The following is a 20,931-nucleotide window of genomic DNA, read 5'->3' as shown; positions in this document are numbered from 1 at the left end:
AAAATGACTCAAAACTGCATCAGATTGTTATCTATATCCCTTCAGGAGAAACTAGGAGTCAGTTCTGTGACTCTGTTCTATCACTGAACTATTGTTCAGGCTGTTATTACATTCCTTGCTTGATTGCTTTTCCTTGTTTCTGCATTTTCTCACTTCTCTAATCACTAATTGTTGGAGTCTGCTGTTTGGAACTCAGGGAAGACCTAGGAGACTAAAGCTTTGTCCTACAAATAAGAAGGGGGGACATAGAGGGGCTTGTACTCAGCAGGGTTCTGCTCCATTTCAATACCACAGTGACTTCTCTGCCATTCAGGAGACTTTCCAAGAAGGTCTGAATCTCAGTCCTAGAAGGACTCTTCCGGAGTTGCTCTATCTCAGCCCTATGGGTCGTGGCTCTCCTTACATCTGCTTATACCTCTTTATATTTTTACTTTTTACTAGCCAGTCCACAGTTGCTCCATTCTCTTGTATAAATAATACTTTATATAAACTTTCACTGTTTAAATTACTGTGTGGTTTCAAGTCTCCTGACTGGGCTCTAACTGATGCAAGTGTAAAACATGTTTTCTATTACTTAACTCTTGGCAGATAGTAAGAATATTCATGATAGTCCACACCTTAATATTTTTTCCACTTGGCTTTATGATTTTATGCAGTTATATTTAATATGCCATTTTCATTCTAAATAAAAGGCTAATATTCGTTCTTTAATTTGATTAAGGATCTTCTATGTGCCAGCTCTTATTACAGGGCCTGTAGATACAACAATGAAACAAACAAACAAAAACGCAACAAAATATACTGTTCTCATGGAGTTTACATTCTAGTGAGAGATCAAACCAAGGTAAATAATTAAAATATACAGTATGCTAAATAGGGAGAAGTTCTGAGGGTAAGAATAAAGTAGGGAAGGGGATATGATATTTTAGGGAGAAGGTGGTTGGAATGGCCTGGTAAGGATGCTAGAGTGGCTGGGGTGGAATAATGGTGGAGGAGGAGGTGAGGGGAGAAATAGGAAATGAAATGGGAGAGGTTAGAGGAAGGGGGCCAGACCGTGGTGGGTCTTCTAGGGTCATGGGATCACTGGCTTTTCTTAAGTGAGATGGGAGACCATCACCATCATCATTATCAATACACTATTATTTCAAGTGTTCTTGTTTGTGTTTGAAAGATATTGATTACTCAAATACTTGGTATTTTAGAGTAGAAAAACAAAAAGAACACATTTAAGATTATTTTGTAAGTGATCCCCATTCACTGTAGCAGGGATAGAATTTCAGAAAGCAATGTGAAAATTAGTTTTTGTACTGTATTGTACATATAATTTTTTTCAAATGAACATCTTGATTCAGTTAAATCTAATACTGTGTAATTTTTCCCTTGACATCATGAGAACCAATGTGAGCTTATTAATACTTAGGCAAGTAATAGTTCTATTTATAATTGTTTGACAGTCAAATAAATGCTCAAAAACTGTTTTGTATTTCATAAATACTGTTAAGGATGTGGGTTTCCCACTGGAGGCCCAAGAGCCTGTGTTTTTAGGGAGCTTCCTTTTATACATTGAGGTTTTTGTGGGATATGATTTCTTCTTGTGATTTTCTTTGCTGGGCATTTGTTCAGAAGGAAATTAAACATCTGTGGATATAAATTTTAGAAATTTTTGAAACAACACAAGACATGAAAACAACTGGCCTTCACAATAACAGAGCCTGGAAAAAATTTTTTTCAGGGGGATGAGTTGCAAAACACGTTCTCAAAAAACTTCCTTTTCAAAAACTTTTCTTCAGAAAGATCTGAACTTGAATGTTATATTAAATAAAATACTGAATACGTGCATATTATAGTCATCAGTATTTTTTTCACAGAATATTAAGATCACATTCAATTGAAAGTAAGTAAAATTTTAAAAAGAACCTCTCAAACCCACACATAGACATGATAAAGAAAAAAACATAGAGAAAACAATCTACAGATACTCCTGAGCAGGTATTAAATTGAAAACATTCAAGTAACGTGGAATTGCTAGAACATAAAGAGTACAATTTAGCAAAAGATGCTAAATTGAATAAAGAAAATCAAGCTTTAAAAAATGTTCCACAGGTCACTCTTTTTTTTAACTACAACTTTTTAAATAAAATTTTATTAAAACTTTATCTTTCTGTATTATAACTCTTCATTTCCAGGTATTTCTGTAGATCTTAGAATGTGATCATAATGTATCCTAAATCTCAGTAGGAAGGCTTGTAAATGATTCAGTCGACTCTCTAGAAGTCACTATAACCTATCTCTGACCCTGTGAATAATACTCTCCCTATACTATTAAGACATAGGGGGATCTAGGTCAGTGGTAGTAGATGGCATTTAATATCATTCTAACTACTTTACACATCTGAATATTGTTTTCAGGAAAGCCTTAGAGGATTTATATTCATCTTCATCATTATCATCATCATCATCATCAGTAATAATGCCTTGTATCCTAGAGTGCATTATAATTTTCAAAGTTACACACATTCTTCGATTTACTATTTAAATTCCATTCATCAAAATGTCCAAAGGAGAAAAATTCTGATGAAGACCAAAACACTTGTAGAGGAAATGTAGTCAATAATATTGTAATAATGTTATATGGTGACAGATGGTAACTTGACTTATAATGGTGATAATTTTGTAATATATAAAAATGTTGAATCACTATGTTGTACACCTGAAACTACTATAATATTGTGAGCCAATTATACTCCTTTTTTTTTTAAAGGGGGGAAAAAAGGAAGACCAAAAAAGCTTATGAATGTGAAGGGAAAAGTCAAAACAAAAAAAAAAGGTGAAAAAAAATTCATGAGCAAGGAAGTAAAAAAGTATTAGATGTGCAGGAAAACATATGAACAGAAAGATGTTATACTGGCCTTAAATTATATTCACCTAAGTTAATTTCTCTTAGTTTAGAAAATGGCTATCTTCTGTTTACAGTTTCTTTTTTATGCTTTGTCATCTAGAATTAGATTTTTATTCCTAAGTCTAAGACTGCATGAAAACTGATTAAGAGGTATACTGGCTTTCCATCTCTGCCCTCCCCAAATTATAACTTACATAATGGCTTAAAACAGCATGAATTTATTATCTTACAGTTCTGTAGTTCAAAGTGCAATGGGACTCATCGGCCTAAAATCAATGAGTCAGCAGGGATGCATTCCTTCAGGAAGCTCTAGAGGAGCATCTTCTTCCTCGCCTTTTCCAGCTTCCAGAAGTCACCCTCATTCCTTGGCTCATGGGCCCTTTCCTCCATCTCCAAAGCTGTCAACGTTGCATCTCTCTGACCTTGCTTTTCTTGTCACATCCTTTCTCTGACTCTCTTTTTCTTATGCCTCCCTCATCTACTTTTAAAGACCCTTGTGATTACATTGGCCCTACCTGGATAATCCAGGATAATATCCTATTTTAAGGTCCTTAACTTGATCACTTCTGCAAAGTCCCTTTTGCCATTTAAGGTAACATATTCATAGGGTTTGGTAATTAGGATGCAGACTTCTTGGGAGGGGGCACTGCTCTTCCTAGCACAAAAGGTTATATTTAAAATCCCATTCTCTGACCTCTACCTACTATCTCTCCAATGCATCCCCTTTCATACCTTGATTTGACAATCCTTTGAGCCCCTATGGGACCTTCACTTGATCACTTTTTCACTGTCCATCATTTCTCACTGTCCTCTCATCACTCCTTCTCAAACTAAATTCAGTGGATTATCATCACAATCCCTCCTTATGCACATCTTCCCTTCCCTTGCCCTTGCCTTGTACTCACTTGGCTCACAAAGCCCAGCTCTGGTGACTCCAACCTTCTCGCTAATCTGTCTTTGTCCTTGAGTAGCTGAACATGGCCAGAAGAAAACACAGCCTTGCTGACGAGGCTCCTATTTTAACATCAGAAACTTCAAATGGGCCCTTAATGCTGCTTGGTAATGACATGCTGTTTTCCTAGTCCACTCACTTTCTCACTTTCCTAGAATAAGCCTGCTGAGTGAGTAGGGCAGCCCATCTGTCGTCCAGCCTGCCACCGACCCCATTAGTGTTATAGAGTCCAGCTTGTTTCCCTCAAATAACTTTGTTCAATTTTCATTAACCTCTGACTCAGTAATTCCACTCCTAGGACCCTATCCCAAGTAATTAGAGAACTGTACAAATACATATATGTTCAAGGATGTTTATTGAAATAATATTTTTGAAAACAACCTGTAATTCCCACAAAGAGACAGAATTAAATAAAGTATGAAAAACAATTGTACTATGGAATATTTTACAGCTGTTCAAAATCATGTTTTTGCAGAATACTCAGTGATAGGGGGAAGTGCTTATTACATCATAAAGTTCAAGATTAAAAAAAACAAGTTGTAAAACTGTACGTAGAGCAAGATTTCAAAATCTGAAATACAGAATGAAATAGATACATATATACATATGTTACAAAATTGAAAAATGACTAAGAAAAATCTATAAATGTTGATGCTTGTTATTTTTATGCGGTGAGATAATAAGAGATTTTATTTTCTCGCTTAAAGTTTTCCGTATTTTCCAATTTTCCCCAAATTATCAGGTGTAGCTTTCACATTTAGAAAAATAATAAATAAATGTTAATAATAATAATAACATAAAAGTGAGATCAAAGGGATTCCAAAAGATACAAACATAAATACATTTTTGTTTGTTTTATAAATGGCTAAATCTTCCAGCTAAAAAGTTTTTATTTCCGGTAGAAGTAGTACTTGTATTCTTTCCTTGACTGGATTTGGGTAGAGGATCCACTGCAACATATTTGATTTGGAACCCTCCTGCTGTCACTGAAGCATCACTTAGAAACTTCAAGGTCATGACATTCCCTGTGGAAGGGGAGGATGCAGAAGAACCAAGATATTACTCTCCTTCGATTTGGTTGGCAATTCAAAGACTCATCATCCTCACAGGAGAATCTAAATTCAGGAACAACATTCCCAGGATTCAGAGCTGGATTCTCAAGATGTAGAGTCTGTGGCTTTACTGCCAAGTGGAGAAAGCACTTTCATATTTTTTCCCCTGGCTCTCCAGCCTGTCCTATAGGAAATTTTGTCTATTCTATTTTAAAAGGTATTTCTTTGTGGAAGGAACATCTATAGAGCTACAGGAGAATGGCAAGCAGGTCAAACCAGTGAGGTACGGATGGATTCTTTATGAAATGATGGCAACAAGCCTTGCATTTGTAAAAAAGAAAAAACCCCCACAAAACTAGATCCCTCCTTTACATGAAGCACCTGGTATATTTTACCTGCATTAAAACCCAAAATGTGCCAAAAATAAAAAGTAAAAACTTTATTATATAAAACAAATACAGGAATATTTTTCATTTTCAGGAGGGAAAAGTCTTCTTAATCTAGATCAGAAATCCAGAATTCATTACAGAAACCCCATATATACTGAATACTAATGTTTGCCAAGCACAGCTTTTAGTGCATTTCATCTATGAACTCACTTATTTTACAGAGCAACACTGTGAGGTGGATACTGTTAACAGAGTCATTTCATAGATGAAATTGAGGCACAAAGAGCCAGAATATCTTGCCCAAGGCCACAGAGCTCCTAAGTGGCCAAACTAGGTTTGAGTCCAGGAAGTCTGGCTCCAGAGTTTAGGCTCTGAACCACTGTACTTTTCTCAAACTTGGAAGAGTTGCTTAAATGAAAAAAACAAAACAAAACAAATTTTTTTTTTTGCAAATTACTTAACTGGTCAAAATACTAATTGGCACCGTAGGATGAGTGCTAATTTGGCAACTTCTATACACATCTAAAATGCACATCACCCGTGATCCTAAAATTTCACTTTTAGGAATTTACTCTTAAAAATATATAACACTGCGAAGCAGAGGTCTAAAGATGTCCAGTGAAATGTTGAATACCAAAAGAAAAAAAATCAGAAACAATCACCTTTATAGTGTTCAGTACTTGTACGAGACAAATTTTGGCACATTCATTTGATGACCTATTAGATGGTCATTAAAAAGAATCAGAATGGGGGGGAGGGTATAGCTCAAGTAGAGTGCATGCTTAGCACACAGGAGCCCCGGGGTTCAATATCCAGTACCTCCCCCAAAATTAAATAAACCTAATCATTGCCCCCCCCCAAAAAAAGAATAAATTTAAGAGAATTAGAATGAGCTAAATATTGTCCTCTGACTTGGAAATAGGTCTATGGTATCCATGTGTATAATGCTTGTGTGATACAGGAAAACATCTGGAAGGACAGTCACACCCTTAATCGAATGACTTTTTTGGGTGGGGAGAGATGAGAATGGGCACGTTCTTACTTTATATACCTTTTATTAAAGTGGTGACATTATGGCAGTTTCTGGTTTATTTATTTTCTTGTTTTGTTTTTTAATATAAATATCCTGGGGTGACTAAGCATATAGTTAAGAAGAAAACTAGATCAAGATGTTAACAGGATTATGCTTGACAGGATAGTGCTTTAAATGTATTTTGTATACCTTTTTTTTCTATTACTTTGTATCAATGTCCTCTTCCTGCTGTTTTGCTAAATCTTTGGCTTTTTGTTTAAGTATGTTCTTTTCTGTTGATTTGTTTCTCTTTGAGTAATAAATTGTGTGAGTTTTTCCTCTTCAGTTTCTTGCAGTTGTGCAAGAAAAACTGATTTGGTGTTACATTTGGAGTAAGTTTTGTCTGTTCTAGACAAAACAAGAAAAATGTCAAGTTTTAGGCTTCCTTTTGACTCTCCTTCTTCTCCTTTTTTTTTTTTAATTGGAGTCTCATCCCCCAGCTATCTCCCACACCTCATGTCTTCTTTTAACTTTCTGTTAATATAAAATATGTTCTCAAGAAAAGAATAAGACATAAAAAGTTGAACAGATTACTCTTCCTAGGGAGATTGTAACAGAGTAATGAATTCATAAGTTTTAAGCATTAATCATTCCCGGGATTGAACAAGATATTCCATCTCTCGTAATGATTCATAAATGAGAATTGCATGTCCTGCAAGGTTAAGGTGTGGGAGTAATATAGCTTGTAGTATCTCAGTTAAGGACAGCTTAGACATGCAACTCAGTATAGCTTTTCTGTTTTTAGTTGCAAAAGTCTTGTGATAATATTTTTATGACTTGGGGGAAAAATAGAGGAAGTCCGAATGCCAATTACTAGTCCTGGTGATGGAAATGAAAAAGAATAATGAAGACATCTAAGAAAGTTCTTAGCCAGAAAGTAGCAGTTTGAGGCAACAGCAGTGGTATTGCTTATTGAGATAAATTTATGCTGCTACTAGAATATTTCTTGAAGTATATTTCAAGGAACAAAGTCACACGAAATAATTAGCAAGTGGAAAAAGATCTGGAAAACATTCCCCACTGTAGCTTGCCTTTTTAGATTTACTATGTGTAATTAGCATATTAAAAGTTCTCTGACATCTTCCAATAAAGAAACCTGTTTAACATTGTTTAACCCAATGTTTCCCAAATTTACTTGACCTTAGAACCCTTTTATCGTGTAATATCTATTAAAAACATCTCACAGAAGACTGTCTAGGGAATGCTGAACAAATGTGAAAATGCAATGCATTCAATGGAAAAAGTTTTTCAGTGATAGGTTTTTTTTCAACAGCTTTATGAATTACTTCAATTCTTTATCAATGAAAAATGTGGGCCTTTTATTACCACATTTTATGGGAATTATAAGAGCTATGGCAGTATTCATGGATTTCCAAATTCAAGACTATATCAGACTGCATTTCCTGCAAGTAACAACAGCCTATACGTTTTAGTGCAAAGTCTTTCAGTATAAATAAGCACTTCTTTGCCTTTTGCAAGCTAGCAAGCTATATCTGTCTTCAGTTCTCTCATCTTTAAAAAGTATATTGTAATAACTACTGGATCCTTCACTTTCAGTGACACTGAGAAATCGTAGTTTTGTTCCTCAATTTAGAGCCATTACCTGTACTAATGATGTCTTCTGGAAGCTCATCTCCACAGTATCTGAAAGAAAATTTTTTAAAAAGAGAGGTCACATGAATGAATGTTACACAGTTATTGCAAGTGACTCTTACTGATAATAAACTTGCTTTATTCCCCCTAAATAATGGCTCATTTTTCTATTGTTTTACAAAGTTTATTATTTTATTTTATTTTTTTACTTGAATTTGTAAGAGAGAAGAGGGGTTAAAACATTGTTTGAAATATCCTCACAGTATTAATGAGATTCTTAAAAAAGGATATATAGCAATTCTACTCTGTATGTCTTCAAAGCTTTTTGTGTAGTAGACAATGTGTATCTATTTGGAAAATTTTTTTAATTTGTTCTTGATTAATCTCATAAAGCTTTCTTCCCAGTTAAAGAAGAATGGGTCTATGGCTGATGGTATTAATATTTTGATTTCTGGAGTAGACTGATATAAAAGTGAAATAATTATGTTGTACCTTATAGACATAAGAGGGTTTGATTTTTATCTGAATCATGACTTCAAAGGAATTTCCTTGCACATGATATAAAAAGTAAAGGTTTTTTGTCAGTTTCTAAAAATGTAATTTATTCCAGAGGGGGAGGAAGTCTATTATAAAGGTAAATCACACAATATAATCCAATAAATAACAAATTAGCCTGTAGATTAAAAAGCCACTTATGATTTTATCCAGGGCTATAATTGATTTCTGAGATTAGGTTTAGAATAAAAATGTTATCTTAATTCCCAAGACAGGAGGTCCATTCTTTCAAAAAAGACTTTGTTCTTAATTCCTCCATCTCTACTTCATGTCTTTTTCAAACTATTTTGAAAAACTTTGTGTTTTTTATATATCAGTAGTCTCACCTAAAGAAGAAAACAAAACAAAAACCACTTTCCCTCCAAAAACTGTTGTTCATTTATGCAAGAAATGCCTTTGTCTCCCTTGGTATTTAAGTTATACAGTTCAAAGCCAAAAACAAGACTCAATAATAAGCTATTAAGTCTGTCATTTTAAATTGTCCCCGCTACTATTTTGTTTCACTTAGTTACTATCATGGATAGTAAAGAATTGATAACTGAATGTCAATTGATAATGGATAGTCTAAAATACAAATTAATAAGTGGGGACCTGAATACACAAAACACCTAACTGTATACTCTTTAATTTGCAATATTTTGTAAAATATCACAAAATTTGTATGTAAAATTTAAATTATGTTAAAGATTTAGGGTGGGAACACAAAAACATTGTGTCCCAGAATGTCAAAAAACCAAGGGAGAAATACTGAGGAAAGGAGTATTTGTTTCTTATGGCAAAGAAAGCTATTTTTAAGAAGACATCCATTGTATATTTAGTCAAATTTTATGAGAGAAGGGGCTACACTTTACTTATTTACCTTATATCCATAATGCTTAGTACAGTGCTTTACAGAAGACAGGCAACAATTACTGAATTTGTAATTATTTTTAGGAGGTTGACAGAGATATCAGAACACTTAAAAACTCCAACAAATTTCTCAACTCATAGATCTTCTTTTTCCTGTTAGTCAAATCTTGAGGTCTTATTTATAAATGGAATGTTGAGCTAACTGTTACAACTTAACAATAATCAAAAAACAGCTATCACTATTTTAATAGTAAGTAGATGTAGCAGCTAGTCGACTATGGCTTGTTATGCGTGAAGTGCAAAGAAAAACCCAGTTAAAGAAGGACTTGGTGTTGCAAGATAGTAGACATACTGGAAAATCAATATTTTAGGGACAGTTGGAGGGGAATTAAACAAACATCATGCAAAATATCAGATGCTCTTTAACTTCCTGAGTGAGGAAACAAGAAGTACCTTCCCACAAAGCCATGAACGTCATCGTAACTGTCATATATTTCAACATAGTCAGCGAAGCAAGCTGGGTCATCTTCCAGGTCAAAATCCAAAAAACTCAAGTGAATACGCTGACCATACTTGAGTCTAATGTGCCAGTAGCAGATCTGGTTATCACCATACTCATTTGGGAAGCCTGGAGATTTAAAAATTCGCTTTGGATCTGTGAAGACACCACCACACTCTTTTGCTGAAATGGGGAGGGTGAAAGATAAGACAGCATTAAGAAAAATTATTCCTACTTTAAAAGGATATTCACTCCTTAATGTTCATCTATTTAGTACTTTTTATGAAACAGAAGTAAAGAAATGGCTTAATATATAGCATCTATAGTATATTATATACAGTTATAGCTAAAAAATAAATGTATTTTTTCATTAGCAGTCGCTAAATTCTCTAAAATGAACATAGACTACCCATGAATTTTTTAAAAAGAGAAGGAGCAAGAAGAAATAATAATTTAATTGTGCTCCTGTTTACATTTTTTGCATCTTTTTATTTTTTTAAGCATTGAACGTATGTCTTAGGTGTACGCTTAAATGTGTTTTGACAAATACATACACCCATATTATCAACAGCCCAATCAAGATGGCATGGATTTTGCCCTCTGGTGTCAATACAGTGTCATCAGGGACTTGAACACTTAGAATAATGAGTCCAATAAATTCTGTTTGGAAAGTCATTATAGAATATGAAGATCACTAGGAAACTTGAAAGATGTGCTAATCCAGTTAAAAGGAAAAATCTATAATCATTCTGTACTCCTTTGGTTTAAATTAGCACCTTAATTCTAATACTATTTGAGGATTTGGTGGAGAGATCCATGTTGGTTTTTTCAAGTCATTTACCATTTCATAGATTTCTGCCATGTCCCATAGCCTGTTATAAGAACAGACAATCTCTACCAGAACCAGTGATTTTGAGTATGACCTAGAAGGAAAGCTGTGGAAGGGCCCCAGTTAATTTTAATTCCATAGCAACTGAATGTCTAGTATCTTGGAAAAAAGGTACAACCTAGGGAACTCAAAAATAATCTGAGTGGAGGTGGTAGTGGTGGTGGTAACCCTGGGTAGCGTGCAAAGGTTTTTTTTTATTACATGAATTAGAGGCTTTTTACAAGAATATCCTCCTTTAAAATAACTATTTTTAAAAATTATGTTAGAATCCTTATCTCCCCAAGGCAGAATAGGATCTTAGAAAGACTGGGGATTGGTCAGAGAAGGTCAGGGATCCAGTCCGAGCTCTGTGACCACTCTATACTTCAGTTTCTTCATTGTTAAAATAAATATAGTCTTGCTTCCCCTATTACCCCCCTCACAGGACTATTCTGAGGATAAAATACACAGAGTAACTGAAGGGTGTTACCGAAAATGTAACCCATTATTGCATTATTAAATAATACATAATACACAGTTTGTATGTGCACATAAGTGTGCATAGAGCCGACTTTTGGAGGTATTTTCTCTGCTCCGTAGCATCCTATCTTGGTTGTATGTATCATTAGATTAGGGAAAAAATTCAAATATTGAACTAATTTGCTTGTATATTTAGCTATATCTATTTAGTTCTATATTTCATGTTACATGTAATTGCCTCATCTCTTGCTTATTTAAAAAATGACATGTTTATAAAGCAGACTGGGTCCCTGAGGACCAACTGCTAGTTGATCAAGAAGTATTCACACAAAAGGCAGTTGGCATCATGTCACTCATTCAGAACTTGAATGAGCAAGCATACTTCTAACACATTTGAGTGACCCTATTCTTCCTTACTTCAATCAACTCTAACTTGATGATATTGATTAATTAATAATGATTGCTTTTGTTTGTTTGTTTCTGTTGTTAATGGAGATACTGGGGATTGAAGCCAGGACCTCGTGAATGCTAAGTATGCGCTTTACCATTGAGCTATACCCCCAACCCCCTGCTTTATTTTTCTGATACTGTTATGACTGTTTCATTCTAGTTATTTTCCAGTGAACTGTTCTCCTTCCGTTGCTGTTTCAGGTGGTCCCCAGTCCCCTTCAGGTTAACCACATGCTAAATAATCAGCATATCACTGAATCCAAAAGTAAGCTGAGAACTGAGTAAGAACAAGTCTCCCAGGATTCTGTACACATGTTTCCACAGTAAAAAGTATTCAGCCTCTATGAGAAACAAAAGCAGCTTATATAAATTTGTAAGTTAAGGTGGCATTCTTATAAAAGGGCAATGAAGTACTGTAAGAATCTTTGCATTAGCTCTTCATCTTCCCTAAACTTTTGGCTATGGATGCTCAGAGATCCTAAAGTTTATCAAGCAAAGGAATCAGAATATAGTTAGAAGTAGAAGTTACTCTTGAGAGTAAAAAGAGAGTTACTTGTATAAATATATTTAAGAAAAAGGAAGGAAGAGAGATGAAAAGAAGATACATGAATTATTAACAATGACTAAAATAGGACAAAATATAGTATAATGTAGGCCTAAACTATGTCAAAGTGATTTGAAAGTTACAGTCCTATATGAATGCACTGTAGGTATTCATATTTTGTCTCAAATGGGAATAGGTGATAGCTTTAGGCAAAATTCTTTTCTACTTGAAATACACATTATTTTGAGATACAGTTAGTTACAGACATGAGAAACTGTTCTCCAAGAATGGTTAATATCATTAAATAATAAATTCTATAATAATATGCTAGAACTTCATTGTAAGTAACTCTCCTACTGTGTTGTGGACTTGTTCATAAAGAAGATCCAAATGGAACACGACCTGAAGATGTTTATGATTATAAATGTGGGAAATACTTTGTAACACATCTTAAGACTTTGTGATATTATCCTGGGGGAAGTACATCCAAAAAGAACAGTCTACTTTTCTCTCTAAGACATGAGCATAGTAATTATAAGTTAATTTTGTCTTTAAAGTTTTCCTAGCTACAATCATGGAAAAAGAATATGAATAAAAATATACAATAGAATAATAACTAGGATATCCAGTGTATATTTGTTAAACCAGAGTGAGAGTTGCTTAGTTTGGAAGTTTAAGAATTTATGCATAAAAAGAAATTAGGGAAAAAATGTGTTCATTCTGTCTCCTTTTCCCCATTCTATCAAAAAGATAGTTAACATTTAGTAGTACCACTGCATAGTTTTAGCTAATTAACTGTGACAAGTTTATAACCTGCTTTTTTTTTTCCCCCTTTGTGGTCAGGAAGTTCCCTGACACAGAAAAGAACTAAATTCATGATCCCACCTGCCTACTAATTATTGACTGTCTGATTTTGGGAAAGTTACTTAAGCTCTTAAACTTTCAGTTTCCTGATTTCTAAAATGGGTGTAACAATAGCTCCTTGCAGAGCTGTTGTGAATATGAAGTGACAGTGTGGATGGAGGAACGTAAGTCAGTGTCTGGTATAGCATAATCATTCTATGAATGGTAATTATTATTAATAATTATCATCACTAAGTTGATTTATCTCTGGAAGAAGAAGCCACTTCTTTTTAATGACCTCTCAGTAACATGTAACTGTTTTTATAAAGTATGAAATTATTGATTTTAACAAACCATGTGGGTTGTAGCAATAGGCATCCCATCTTTCGCTTCTGTTGAGACGGACTCCATAATCAATAATACCAGTTTTTCCAAATCCACAGTTGGGCCCTGGCTTCACAATGGGGTATCCCACTCTGCCCTTGGCCATCCACCCAGCAGCACAGACATGAAATCCTGCAAGATAATGAAAGGCTTAACTGGTATATTCCCTCAGCTGAGCAAAGGTCATCTTAACCAAAATACCCGCCTCCAACAGGGACAGTGTCTAAACTGCCCAAAAAGGGGAAAAACTATTTTCTTAAAAAATAAAATAAAGTTTGAACATATATAAAGTTCTTATAACATCTGACTTTCTAGTGAAAGATGACATCTTACTTGAACAACAACAACAAAAGAAGCAGCTGGACTAGGAAATCCTAATACCATGTATATGAACACAATCCAATTTCAGAGCTGGTATTCTTTTCAAAAATGACCCAGCTAGTGCCGAGAGGTAATTTCTAAAATTAACATCAAATCTGAAAAATTTTTTCACATGATAATTTGATTTCTTCTTAAGGATCAATTAAGATATTGCCAATATTTTAAAAAGATTTGAATGGGGATAAAAGCACTCATAAATTTCAAACAGAGCCTCAGTCCTACTTTCCTTGCTCAATCTTGGAGGCTATTTTAATATTTGCCAATGCCATCCAAGAAGGATTTGAGGACAAATCCCTGGTAGCTGGTAATGGTTCTGGCCTTAGTAGGCATCATTCCAGTTACCGCGTCACACACAGCCCTGTGGCTAAAGACTGAGCCGTCTCATCTGGGGAGGCTTTGGGGCATTTTTGCAAACACCTTGATGTTTTTGTCTTGGGTAGTATATAACAATAGCATGAGCTTTGTCAGGTATTTTCCTATGAGCAAGGGAGGAGAGTTCTGATTGATGGTGGCCTTTTGGATTCTCCTGAAAGTCCAGGAGAGACAATGGCAGCCCTTTTTTAAATAAAGAAGCAAATGGCACTAGTTAATTACTGAGTTTTTCAGCAGGTCTCCTGACATCATCTTCCCACTTTCTTTCTCCTGCCATCTTACAACTTACTTACCCTCCTTTTCCTCATAGTTTTTGATCCTAAAGTACAAATGCATTCTCCCACTTAATATTAAAAAAAAAGAAAAATGAAAAAAAATTGAAAAGACTTGAAAAAACATCTACTGAATTTAGTGGATTTCCTTGTAAGACTCAGCATAGTAGCATCATTTAACAGCTGAGGAAATCCATACTCAGAAGTCAAGAAGAGGCAGAACAGTATTAAAAATGAATAGCAATGACATTAAAATTAATGAGAAATTTAAGTGACAACGAGATAATGATATCTTCATTTTCTTTTGACTTTTATTTATTAGCCCCCAGTTGGGGTGTGACTGGAAATAAATTGCTAGGACTAGCCCTAGACAAAGAAGATGGAAGAAGCCCAAGGAACTCTTAGCAGGGGTGGAGAGATGGGTCTTAAAAAGCAGTTGCCAGAGGGGTGGAATTTTTTTTCCCCAAGGGTGAAAAAGAAGGAAAATTATTGTCAAAAAAACAGTTACCAATTTTTCTGGCTGCTTCTAACTGCTTGTAGGTAGCGAGATGGCCACCTTCGTATTCACACACCGCCTTGGCTTCTGCGTAGGTGAGCTTGTACTTGCCGGAGCGCGCTTCTCTGTGGTACACGCCTGCTGCTTGTTCTGTGAATTCACAAAATGTCGTAAATGCACTGTTGTCCGTTCTTGTGGAACAAGGGAAATTTTGTGGTCTCAGCTGGAAGATTACATCAGCTATTGTTCCTGCCAAAGGGTTCCCTGGCTTAGCTGCCTCGAATGGCTAAATTTTCATTGTTAGAAAGCTTTGGGAAAAAAATATGAATGAGGGAAATTTTAGGGGAATTTGGGGATGTAGATAGAAATTTGAGGCATAATTATGTTTTTGAACTGATAGCCTGAAAGAAAGTTTTAATACAACGTTGTGTTTCTACACTATCTAAAGGTGATAAAGTTTTGACTTTCTTTGGCTTTAAGTCATATAAAAACTTGGAAAGGTAAGCAATAGGAAAAGAAATGGAGATGAAGGCAAAAGAAACCAACAAAAATTGGCTCACAATGAAGGAAAAAATAAGCCAAAATATTCATTTGAGGGAAATGACTAATGCAATATAATTTAGAATTTAGTAAACAAACCAAAAACTGAGAAGGAATTTGAAGGAATCCAAAACAAGCAAATATCGCATTAAAGAAAAGAAAAATAGGTTTAAATATAGCAGAGAAAAAAACGGGACACACCTAAGTACCAGTTCCTAAATTTTTTATCTGGTTTGTCTTTTTTACTTCACGTTTGTTCCCAACGTATTTTAGATAGTGTCAGTCAGACATGAGCTGTCTCTAGTAGACCACTGTTTAAGCTGATTGTTTTGAGTTTGGAGTGCATCTTGCCATAGAAACAATGTGGAAAGTTTCCCAGGACGATGATCATAACATATCTCTAATAGTTCTATGCAGGCTGTCAGATTATTAAGCCTTTGTACCCTGACCTGTGCAATAGACCATCAAGACCATTTCTGATGAGAATATGTATTCCTTGGCATGCAGCAAGACATGAATCCAGTGGTATTAGAAATATTGTTCTTTGCTCTCCTCCCCAAGCTGAAGTTGACAATGCTACAGTTCAGTAGGAGATGCTGCTTGGCATTTTCCCTATTTTTCTGGACTCCAAGAGATTCTGCTCTTACACATTATATGATAAAAACCTATCAATTATACACAGTACATTAGTCAATCTGATACTTATAGGTCAGAGAATACAGGGAACATCAAAGTCATTTTCCCCTTTAAGAGTCACCAACACCCCAAGTGTCCTTGTTATGAAAGCCTCATTAACTGAACTTGCACTAGTTTATAATTTGGTTGTTTTAAGAATATACCATGAGGTACTTTGCTAGGTGCTGTGGATCAAGTTCTGTTCTTAAACAACCTGGGCCCTAGTGGACAATGCAAGTACACCTATATTTGAAGTACAGGGGTACTAAGGCTTTTAGTAGAGAAGGGAAACATAGAATTTACTCTAATGTATGTGACAGAGATTATTGTTAATTATTAAAAATGTTAAAACTATATCTGTTTCCTGACTAAAAGATCTTTCTTTGAAAAAAATTTTGTAGGAATTATTTTTAGTGTCTGCCAAAGTTTTCTCAAACTAAGATTTCCTTGGGTTTTTACTCCAAAAATCAAAATATGTATTAAAAATAAGACAACAGTCTCCAAATGGAGTCCTTTATTCTAAGCTCCGCATCACCCAAACCGAGACTTAACTTAATTACAGTTTTTCCTCACCCAGAAATGGAATCTTAAACCAGTCCATCAGGAATCATCTGGTCAACATTAGTTGGGTAATTTGCCTGGTAGACCCTTGCCATCCCCTAAAGGAAGGTAACCTTGCAATAACCAACCCTCTTTTTTGCCCAGTAAAACTTCCATATTCCTGCTCCCTCCTGCCTATAAAAGTCTTGCATTTTGTGCAGCCCCTTAGAGTTCGTTTCTATCTGCTAGAATGGATGCTGCCCCCATTCGAATGGATCTTTGCTCAAATAAACTAAAGATTTTAATATGCCTCAGTTTTTAACAGGTGTTTGCAGGAAAAATAAATTAACAATAAGATTTTTAAAAATAATTTTAAGTTTTCTTCTTGGTAATTTTTCTTAAACTTTTGGTACCTGCTGAAACTTGTCTAGTAAGAAGATGGTAACTTAAATAGCAGAAATGTCTACACTATATTTTTACTTATTAAATGATATTAATATTCCACATAGTTCCTGAAAGAGAACCAAGCCTCCCATTATCTTGCCTCGTGAACAATTTGAGAACTCTTGGCGAATATACTTGACAATTTTAAGCACACATTTATTTTAACGTATTTCTAAGTCCAGAATTTTAAACTACTAAGATGGTCCTTTGTACAATGCATTTCACCTTGTGGAAGAAGTAATAATTTATTAATTTTTCTAGTCAATAGTCATTCATTGAAGTTGGAAGTCTATTTAACCCATAATTTCCTTTTCCTTTTAGTAAGTAGAGACAGTAGCATGTTGACTCTGATTTCTACCTCTGGTTCTACAATGGACATTGCATAGTTTACTTCCTGAGCCTCAGTTTCCTCACCTACCAAATGGGAATAACCATAGCTATTTTTGGGGAATAAATAAACCATAAAACTCATGTATATAGCTTGGGGATCCTAGTAGGCACTCAGGAGAATGTTACTTTTCCCTTCTTTTTCAGATTCAATACAATGACTAAAAAGAATTTCTCATTTGTGCATTTTGTATATGCATAATCCATGTAAGATAGTTGAAGTCCCTTGTGTCCTAAAGTGTCTTTTCTAAAAAATTACTGTTTAAGGAATTAGAGGATACCAGAGTTAAAAATAAACCTTGGGGGTTCTCTACTTCAGCCTTCTCATTTTACCAGTAAGGAACTGGGACCAAGTGCTTAAAGTGCCTTTTTCTTGATAGTTGCTAGCAGATTCCTGACTTCTAATTCAACTCTCTTCCCTCCCTAGTTTTCTAGCACTACATTGACCTACCAACTGTAAACAATTTATGCTAGGCTGGCTGGTCAATAATTTGTCCCAAATTGAAGCAACATGCAATCACCCCGGGCCTCAAATGTGCAGCATACTATTAACAAACGTTTGGGTTTGTTCCTCTCTACGTCTAGGACAGAACTTCTATTGTGCAGGTTTATGTTGGTTTGTATTTTGGTAATATACAACATCACTTAAAAAGACAGCAGCTCCAAATTACTTGATCGTTAGAGAATTTGACAGTATTTCAAAGTTTATCCATGTGAGTTGAATTCTTATTAGCTTCGTGACCTTTTTTTTTTTCCATTTCTGACATATAGGTGTATATTTCCCAAGTTTGACAGTGTGCAATGAAAATAAACAGAGACTTGCTCATTCCTCTAGTAAATTCCAGACCCCATCTTAGCCAAATGGATCTCACTGTTCAGCGTGAAAGTAGTTCACTGGCTCAAGCTGAAAAAAAGAGGCAGCAAGGCTGTGCATTGCAAATCGAGCTTTTTAATGAAATCCGCATGGCTGCAGTTATTACCAGAGAGAAACATGCTGAAGGGGAACATATTCTACAACTATGTGCTGCTTAGCAAGCATAAAATCAAGATCTAGGTTGATTTTGCTTTCTCTTATTTCTCTATTTTATACAAGGATCTGTCAGTTTTCTTTACTATCAAACATGACGGTGAACATAAAGAAATATTAATTTGTATCATGAGACTTTAAAGCATTGTTTAGAGTACTATATGGGATATTTAGGGTTTTCTATATTTAGCCTTTTTGTGGCTTTTTTTTAGCCTTCTATTGTGTTAGACGTGTGTCATTCCTTACATTTAACAAAACAAAACAACTAAAGAAACTTTCCTTGTCTAACAAAAGAGGTAGAAAAGTACTCAAATGGATAGCTCAAACAAATCAAGTGGTAAGAATGCATCCAGAAATTACAAGCCTTTTTCATTTTTTCCTATATTACAACTGGCTTTGTCAGACGAGTCAAAAGATGTTTGGAAAAAGCAAGATATATACTACAGGTCAGAGTACCTGGAGGAATGATTATAAAATTATTATATATTCCAATTTACCTGTTATGATTCTCTGTGGTTACCTGTTATGAAGTCTGACTGCAAATGCATTGAAATTAAAACAAAATAATATATCAGAGATTTTTTTTCAGTGTTTTAATTTTGTTAAAGAAACATTCCCCACTCTACCATCACACCTGCTTTGAAAATTTTAAAATATTTTTTCATATGGAATATAAATATTAACCTGTATCCTCTACTAAACAATTTACTTTATAAAAAGCTATTTTAACATTTTAGAAGGCAAGAACATTTTAAAAAAATAATATATGCATTCCATAGCTATCTTTCCTAAGCATTTTCTTTGAAAACATCAGCCTTGAACAGGAGAGAAAAATCTACTGCTTTGATTCACTTCTCCGTGAATTCAAGGAAGCAACTTTCTCAACAAGAAGCTCAAGAGTCAAGTTTCTTACCAAGCCATATGGAGTTATGAAAAATTCCGTTCTTGAATCCCCATCCGTGAGCCTCTTCCCATAGCAAGACAAATAAGTAAATTAAGATGATCATATCTCAGTTGTAGAGGAGGAATAGCCTGTTAGGGGCTGCTCAGGATAAATTCTCAGAGCAGAGGCTGAAATGTGTCTGAAACATCTGGTTTCCACATCTTTTAAATGGTTTTTTTCAGCTGTGAGGTCAGCAAGTACTCTCCAATGGCATTTTCCGCTGTAGAGTTACACAATTAACTCACTGTCTGAGGCAAATCCTCTGACTCATTTGCATTGGCAACCAAAACTAAGGATATAGAACGATCATCTACATTTTAAAATTCACTTACTTGGAAAGGGGTTCATTTATTTTGATTGTCACGGATACTTTTCTATTAGGAAGTTTTTTTAACTTGGTGCAGATTCAGCAGTGGTTTCCAAAAAAAAAAAAAGAAAGGAATAAAGAAAGACACTTCGGTAGGAATCTTAAGAGAAACCCTGAATGTCTTACTTGCATTATGAGGTTTGGGGTTAAACACTGATCTTGAACTTGACCCTGGTAATGTTACTTTAGTTTTCCCTTAGCATGCCAAACTTGCATAGAAAATTTAAAACAAAAAATGTGCACAGTCTGACAAATCCTAAACCATCTCCAGTGATGCAGAATTTCTTTACCCTCCGTCTGCTTTTGTCCTGGGGTGGGGTCTGTGGCAGCCCTTGGTTTATTGTGGTCAGCAGGTAAATACATAGCTTCCAGAAAAGCAGCTAAGTTTCAGAGCCTTAGGACATTCCAGCAGCTTTGGGTATCTTATACAAATATTTCCAGGCCATAAATCCTTGAAGTTTTTGGGAGAAAGGTAGGTGGGTAGATAGTCAGGAAGTTAATAAAATTATGGCCCTAGCTTCCCCAAGTCACTCTAACTTTGAAGATGATCAAAATAATAGGTAACAATTATCATAGTAAAGTCACTATGCCTTAAAATATCCCAAACTTTCCTTTTGTGTAAGGTTCTTGGGTAACATGTCTGGTAATACCCCAATGCTCTGATGCTAGTGGCATTTCCTGTTGACTGACAGCCATTTTGGGGGGCAGCTTTGACTTCTCTTTCTCATTGGTTATTCTTTGCTGCTTAGCATGTCTACTCTTGCTGCCAAGCTGCTTCCCGTTTGCTCTCATTATATTCATTTCTCTCATACTTCCTTAGTTCCTCCACTGATGTTGGAATCCTTTGAAAAAGTCAACTTTCTGGACTTGCTTTCATCTGAAGTTAGCTTGAATCCCTTAGGCATCTTTGCATTGCACATCAAAGACTTGCCCTGATCTCATCTCTTCTAGGAAGAGCAGTTGTGGCAGGTAGGCTGAGGGTACAGAATTTACTGGACACTCACGAGGTAGGCATAAAGCTTTTAGGGTTCAAAAATATCTATTTTGGGTCCACAGCA

The 20,931-nt window shown here is 35.1% G+C and overlaps 2 protein-coding genes across 6 annotated transcripts in view; one reads left to right on the top strand and one right to left on the bottom strand.

Annotated features, from left to right (window-relative positions):
* The window catches only part of NMI (N-myc and STAT interactor), a 94,284-nt gene that overhangs the window by 16,268 nt on the left and 57,085 nt on the right, over nucleotides 1-20,931 (top strand). The gene's annotated exons all lie outside the window — the stretch shown is intronic.
* TNFAIP6 (TNF alpha induced protein 6) lies at nucleotides 4,191-19,647 on the bottom strand. The gene is made up of 6 exons (XM_006196154.4): nucleotides 19,477-19,647; nucleotides 14,963-15,100; nucleotides 13,400-13,561; nucleotides 9,815-10,043; nucleotides 7,968-8,008; nucleotides 4,191-4,876 (listed from the first exon to the last, which is right to left on the bottom strand). Exons 1-6 carry the CDS (start codon nucleotides 19,568-19,570, stop codon nucleotides 4,707-4,709), a joined length of 834 nt encoding a protein of 277 aa, XP_006196216.1. The 5' UTR covers nucleotides 19,571-19,647; the 3' UTR covers nucleotides 4,191-4,706.

Source organism: Vicugna pacos, chromosome 5 (assembly GCF_048564905.1).
Source record: "Vicugna pacos chromosome 5, VicPac4, whole genome shotgun sequence".
In the NCBI taxonomy this organism is placed as follows: domain Eukaryota; kingdom Metazoa; phylum Chordata; class Mammalia; order Artiodactyla; family Camelidae; genus Vicugna; species Vicugna pacos.
The sequence above is the reverse complement of the archived record's forward strand: the minus strand, read 5'-3'. Positions and strand labels throughout refer to the sequence as shown.

Bases quoted from the DNA above. Each gene is read 5' to 3' on its own strand.
- TNFAIP6 (XM_006196154.4), bottom strand. From the start codon at position 19,570: ATGATCATCTTAATTTACTTATTTGTCTTGCTATGGGAAGAGGCTCAC. The intron at 10,044-13,399 runs GTTTGTTAAAAT...TCCCCATTTCAG, and splicing joins CTATTGCTACAACCCACATG to CAAAAGAGTGTGGTGGTGTC. The intron at 4,877-7,967 runs GTAATGGCTCTA...CCCCTTCCACAG, and splicing joins AGAAGACATCATTAGTACAG to GGAATGTCATGACCTTGAAG.